At 35.0% G+C, this 6986-nt stretch overlaps 1 protein-coding gene across 1 annotated transcript; it reads right to left on the minus strand.

The window, feature by feature from the left end:
* Window positions 1-279: 279 nt before the first annotated feature.
* Window positions 280-5937, minus strand: LOC110915767 (protein IQ-DOMAIN 1). Its single transcript, XM_022160523.2, has 6 exons — window positions 5695-5937; window positions 5239-5604; window positions 4449-4616; window positions 1159-1275; window positions 630-1007; window positions 280-556 (listed from the first exon to the last, which is right to left on the minus strand). The coding sequence occupies exons 1-6, from the start codon at window positions 5767-5769 to the stop codon at window positions 509-511; spliced, it is 1152 nt and encodes a 383-aa protein (XP_022016215.1). The 5' UTR covers window positions 5770-5937; the 3' UTR covers window positions 280-508.
* Window positions 5938-6986: the final 1049 nt, after the last annotated feature.

Here is a 6986-nt window from a genome sequence, read left to right on the forward strand (position 1 = left end):
AGAGTTATTAACGTTTTAAAAATGAGGGAAATTGGACGAGACTAGTCTTTGTAGATTAGAAGCTTGAGTTGTGAAGTTGACAATTATACCCCTGATACTAAAAGTAAACATAACTTTTGATTGACTGCCGATAGGTGTCAGAGTGTGATAAAAGTTTCACCACAGGGTGCCATTATGCAAAAAAATCGAAGACAGGGTGTCAAGGTATAATTTGAAGCAAACCAAGGTGTGGCAAATTGCAGTTTACTCTAATAATAACATCAACGGTAGTAATAAGAATAACCTTTAATAAATAATTTTAATTAATAACTTCAAGATATATTCTTTTTTAACAATAAAAACTTACAATAACCTTTAGCAAATTATAATTTCAAATTCTGATACAGTTTAAAAACCCAACCTAGATAAAACTTAGGTTTTTTTTTTTTTTTTTTACAAATTTACCACACCATTAATAAACTTATATAGCACATAAAATTATTGATCATTAAAATTAAACCTAGAGTAGTTATTGTTGATGTTCACATCTAATTTCTCTCTCTCCTTGCTTGTTCACCTGTCAAAATTGTACATTTAAGTAATTAGTTACAAAATTAAGACACAATCAAAGGCGTTTCAACTATTCATACCTTACAAGACTCCTTATTGAGACCGTAACGTGTTGGCTTTTTCCGCCTCGTGACACTTGCAGCCTTGACCCTATTCCGAACGGGCTTACAGTAAGATTTTTCAGTGGTTTTTGAGCTCAAAGAGACGTTATCGAAATGTATTGAAACTTCATTTGATCCACAACTTTCCTTCTCTTCACCTGCTAAATCTGATATTACTCTATTTTTTACCATTAGTTTTTGATTCCCATTTAATTCCTCAAATTGTTTGCTTATGTCCCCAAAAGAAGTATCATGTTGTCGGGTTGCCATCCATCGTTCGAGCCAACTCCAACTCATGTTCGCTTCTGCTTCATTCCCCGATCTAACACTTTGTTTCTTCTTTGAGCATATCCTTAGCTATATAAACAAGTTCCATAGCTATAATTATAATGTGATAACCAGTTGTAACGAAATGGGCTACAACCGATAATCCTTGAAACGTCCTCGCTTCAACTTCAAAATCTATTATTTAAAATGAATTGTGTGATGTATGCAACTCGAACGTTACCTGTTGTGAGAAAGCATAGGCGAGTGCCCTTTCGCGCCTTGTAGATGCCTCTAGTCTGTTTTGAATCCTCATTTTTTTGATGTTGCTACTCACAGTGCTATCATCCCACTCTTTTGGCTAAAACAATCAAATATTCTTTGATATGAGTTGGAAGTGGCTTTAAAAAAAAAAAAAAAACAAAACAAAAAAAACAAAAAAAAAAAAAAGGCTAATTTACTAATATAAAGTATGTTGATTTGGGGGCATTAGATCTTAAATAGTTGAATGAGCCAAATCAAACAAAATAGCTACTAAGGGTACATGTGAACGGGTTTAGGGGTAGTCGTTGGTGGTGATACGGAGCTGAATCAAGAATAACGAATTGATCCGTCTAGAGTTACATGCTTGTAAAACAAAGACAAAAACGACATAACATGAAATATATTTTGTGAAACAATTCATGTGCAACGGACTCTAGGATTCAAATTCTCTTACACTAAACATCTATAATTTAATGCTAGATAAATTAATAACCTTGATAAAATTAATAGTTTTTCCTGTCCCCAGTTGAGACCAGTACAAAATTGGACCCTAATGAATAAAATAATAAGATAATAATTTTTTTTTTTTTGAAATCACAATGGTAACTATAAATTAATAATTACTAAAATATTCCAAAATTCTAGGATTGTCTAGTAAAAATGAATCTATAGTCACTTGTTTTTTTGTGAACTTCAAATCTATATTGATTTCATCTTTAAATCTCCCTATTGCACTTAAGAGTTGAGGCGTTGTATCTACGTATTGCAACAAAAAGTTGTGAAGAGTTGTTGAGTGCATCCTTGATGATCTCTCTTATACTCGCATAATAGTTTTCGTTGTTGATTGGTCATCGTTGATTTTTAACACCTTTTAGTTTAGAATCTATAGTTGATGTGATTTTAAAATTTATCATTAGACATTTTATAGTGATCAATCTAGATCTATGTACATTGAACTTGACAAGTTCATTAATGTGTAAATGTACATGGAAATTTTGAAGGTACTTGTTTCTGTTTTATTCAAATAGGTAAAGTGAATAGACATTAAAATTTTGAAGGTCGATGCATTAATTTCAGAGTTGTTCACGAATATAAGTCAACTCTTTAAATTTAAAATTTATTAATTTATCGATATAATAATATCTCGCTAAATTAATAAAATATCACGGTCCCAACATTATTAATTTACATAGCTTTTAATTTTAACTTGTGTAAACTGCCATTTTGGTCCCTGTGGTTTGGGCATTTTTGCCATTTTAGTCCAAATCTCAAACTTTTTAAATCTGGGTCCCTGTGGTTTCACTTTTGTTGCCATTTTAGTCCAAAATCCAAAAACCCCCTATTTTGACTGTTGAAACCTGATTGTTTTGTCTTTTTGTGCAGGGGCATTTTGGTCATTTTAATTTTATTATAACATATTAAAGCAAGAGGACAACAATCAACATTTGCAGACAAACCATCATCTTCTTCAAACAAACCCAAACCCTAACCTGGACAACAATCAACATCTGCAGACCCCCGTTTCATCAAACAAACCCTATTTCAATCTGCAGACCCCCGTTTCATCAAAACCCAAACCCTAACCTGAACCCAATTTCAATCTGCAGACCCCCGTTTCATCAAAACCTGACCCACGAACACATCCTTATTGAACCTAATCAATTCCGCAATCGCAAACGCTGAACGAGTATTGGACCTGGACAACAAACAACATCTGCAGACCACCATCTTCTTCAAACAAACCCAAACCCTAACCTGGTCAACAATCAACATATGCAGACCCCCGTTTCAACAAAACGTGGCTTGTTCTGCGTCTTCATCATCGACATCATCCTCATCACCGGCATCATCCTCATCACCGCCTACCTTTCACAAACCCTAGAACGAGTTTAGAGAGAGAAACAGAGGGTAAAAGCTTGGGTTTTAGGTTTCAGAGAGAGAAAAAGGGGGTGTTTTAGATGATGGTCTACAGATGACCGCCACACCGCCACCGCCTACCTTTCACCGGCTGCAGATCCTTTATGTTTCACCGTCTTCATCATCGGCATCATCCTCATCACCTCTGAATATAGATGTGTGTGTAGAATGGCACGAAGAGGAAATCCGGCAGCCGGAACTAGAGGGGAAGAGAGGAGTGTGGATGGCGGTTAATCTGTGTAGAGAGAGAAAGAACTGAGAGAGAGAGAGAACTGAGAGAGAGACAATGATCTGTGTTTTAGTGAGAGGGAGAGAGTTATATATATATATATATATATATAATATATATAATTAATTTTGTTTTAATTTATTAGAAGAGTAAATCAAAATGACCAAAATGCGACTGCACAAAAAGATAAAACAATCAGGTTTCAACAGTTAAAATATGAGGTTTTTGGATTTTGGACTAAAATGGCAACAAAAGTGAAACCACAGGGACCCAGATTTAAAAAGTTTAAGATTTGAACTAAAATGATAAAAATACCCAAACCACATGGACCAAAATGGCAGTTTACTCTTTTAACTTTGACGAGTTTGCCCAAATTTCATGATTTTGGTTGATTCCGATTTGATTTTAAAAACGTGTGAATCATGAATTTTATTAATTTACGCGCTTAGTTATTTAATTTAAGTTGTAGACTGTGAATTTTGATTTTCTAAGATTTGATAATATGTGTTAAATTTAGATTTACACATATAAATCGGTTTCATAATATTTCTTCTCGTGAGTAGAATATTTAATTTTATTATTATTATTATAATAACATTACATTACATATATATTTAAAAAGATGATAGTAACAGTCAGCTGCCTGACACTTCCTCCATTTGCCCGAACAAATTACGATTTTATCCCCAGTTCAGAATTACGATTTTGCCCCCAACTCAAAATTACAATTTTGCCGCCATCTCAAAATTACAATCTTGCCCGTTGTAGCTTTTGATAAATTTTGATTTTAACCCCCAGTCAAAATTACTATTTTGCCCTCAATTCAAAATTACAATCTTGCCATCGTTGTATTATTTGACAAATTATGATTTTACCCCCTAGACAAAATTATGATTTTCCCCGCAGTTCAAAATTACAGCCTTGGCATATTTTTTTTAACAAACCATGATAGTATTTTGTTTTATTGGTTGAGGAATATTCGGCGTAGCGTCCGGCAACACAATCAAACAGGAAAAAAACTAGTTATATTAAATTATTAATACGACTTCTGGCTACTCAACAAGTCACGTGGTCTTGCCAACTCTGTGAGGACAGAAAGTATAATTCTTTTAGTGTATTTGTACCTTTAGCTTTGATGTTTGTACTTTGGGGGTCTTGTGATGCTTCATTCGCTGAGTGAAACTTTCATTTTCATCTTTAACCTCAACCACTGAGTTTCCTGTTTGTACTTTCACTGATGTTGCCACCGACTCTAGATCCCCATCACCCACATCTTCAGTTTGACGTCTGGCCTGTAAATTTGCAAATATTAAACACATGAAAAATCAAGAAAATAACATAAAGATGGGCATAAAATCATCAAAATGGCCATCTTGACCAATGAGTTTGACAAAATAGTTAAGACTTTAAAAGATTTCTAATCAACCAGTGTTTGACAAGTGTCCTTTGACACAACAAATTTCAATCTTGGCGCAACAGATCCACTCTCCTATGCCAGATGATAATCTATTGCGTAAAATAGAAATTTGTTGCGTAGGTCAATATCTTTTTGTGCCGGTGCAATGGGTGTACCTTAAAGATTCTAGTTGGCAGAAACAATTTCTTAACTAAAAATATGAAAATTCAAATGGTTTTGTTATAAAAAAAAAGTTGCACGATTTTGTAAATGAGTTAAAAAAGTCAGGCGTATGTAAAATCAACCAATGTGTTGTGCCATGTCAAATCTATGTGCTGGCGCGCACCATGGTGTGTCGTGTGGAAGCTTCTGGTTAGCTGAAACAATTTCTTACTAGTAACAAGAAAATTCCAATTATAAATTTGTAAAAAAGGAAAAAAACGAAGGCTATTTTGTCAAACTTAGCGGTAAAAATGGTATTTTTGGTGATTTCTCTAAATATGGGTATGTGAAATGACCAGAAAACTTCTGAATGCTGACTGAATGACAACTGCAGCTTCGTTTTCGGAGGGCAATTTAGTCTTTTCACCATCAACCTCTAGAGTCTCACTTGAGTTTTGATCAGAAACAGGTTGTGTGACCGTAGTCTCTGAACCACCCTTGACAGACGTCGAATCGTCATCAAGTCTTGAACTAAAAACAGTAGCTTTCGACGTTCGAGCCGAATTAGAATAATCCTCTACAACAACCGAATTCACAGCGGCTTTTGAGCTTCTTCTAGAACCTAAATCTTCCTCGGCTAGAATCGAACTCAATTCATCGCCACAAAGATATGATCTAACAGAAGCCCATCTCTTCCTTTCAACTGCATGGTTTCTCATCACCTAATTTTAATAAAATATCAAGAAATTATAATAAAAAAATCAAGATCAAGATCAAGATCAAGATTATGAACAAGATCAACATAGACTCACATTGGTGTCATGGGTGGTTCCAAAAGATCTATTTTTTGAGAATGCACTCCTTACAAGTTCTCCAGTGATACCCATTTTGGTAATGGATCAAATTCATTTAGGTTGTTTTGGTTATATCAGAGAAAAAAAGAAAGGAAAAAGATGCTACATATGCTTGTTGTACAAAAGAACAATAATATATGGTCCACTTGTATCTACTTTTACAGCAAGTTTTGCAGTGTTTTCACTTCAATATGGATTGTAATCTTGAATGTAAATAAAGTGGTTTCACTAGAAGACATTTTAAGATAAAAAAACTGGTAACTTCATGGTACATTTTGGAGATTTTCATGAATCACAAGTGGGATTTTATTGGGTGTTGGGGTTTGTTTATTGGAATTTTGTATTTATATATTATTTGATGTCATTTGAGATTGTTATTTTGAAGTGGTTTATAAAATAATAAATAGATGAACATTTTTTACTAGTAGTTTGATGATACTAGAGTAGACAAGTGGATCCTTAAATTTAACGAAACAGATATGGCTATTTAGTCATTGCTAAAATAGACAAAGACAAAAAGAGTCAATCAGGAGATGCCAAATAGGATCTGACGGTTAAGACGGACTATGAGTATGACCTAGCCTGCAAAAAAACTCATGGTGAAATACAAGGGGCCAACATAATATCCGGTCAGATTGAGACACATGTAAAGTGAAGGCTAAATAGCCGACGGCTAGGATTTAGCCTTCAGTCAGGGTTGTTCTTATGTTTTTTGAAACCTTAAGCGAACTATGAAGTGGGGGTCCTAATTTCACTGATAAACTCTACTCCAATCCCGATGCCATGGGTGATTACCCTTACTTTTTCATCTAGTGCTAGTCGATAGCCTAGAAATTGAAAACAGGTTGCGATGGGAAGTGGGAACGATGATTGCGGCTATATTTAGGGGCTTTAGGCCGCTAAATATTAATGATTAGGTCGATGGTTGTCTTGTTGTAATAGTTGGAAATCAAGGCGAAATGGGTTTTGGAACTTGGTCTTTTTTTGTTAAACAGCTGGGGTAGCCTAGTTGGTCACCGACACCTACCTCTTACCAAGAGTTACCGGGTTCGAACCTTGGGGCGAACAAAGTACCCTCAAAGGGTCGGCTCGGCAAGGGTATTTACTGCCAGGCTCAGGCTTGTCGGGTGGCGGCCTGGGAGGGGTTATCTCCTCCGCGGTCAGGGGTACTGTGCATTACCCTTTTTTTTTCAATATTTATTTGGGGTTCCTTCAATGAAAAACCAGATTAATTTTAAAATAAACGTAGT

This window comes from Helianthus annuus, chromosome 16, assembly GCF_002127325.2.
Source record: "Helianthus annuus cultivar XRQ/B chromosome 16, HanXRQr2.0-SUNRISE, whole genome shotgun sequence".
NCBI lineage: Eukaryota > Viridiplantae > Streptophyta > Magnoliopsida > Asterales > Asteraceae > Helianthus > Helianthus annuus.

Coding starts and splice junctions, on each gene's coding strand:
- LOC110915767 (XM_022160523.2), bottom strand. CDS start 5,769: ATGGGTATCACTGGAGAACTTGTAAGGAGTGCATTCTCAAAAAATAGA. Junction 4,617..5,238: donor CAGCATTCAGAAGTTTTCTG/GTCATTTCACAT, acceptor GCAAATTTACAG/GCCAGACGTCAAACTGAAGA. Junction 1,008..1,158: donor CCTATGCTTTCTCACAACAG/GTAACGTTCGAG, acceptor TTGTTTATATAG/CTAAGGATATGCTCAAAGAA.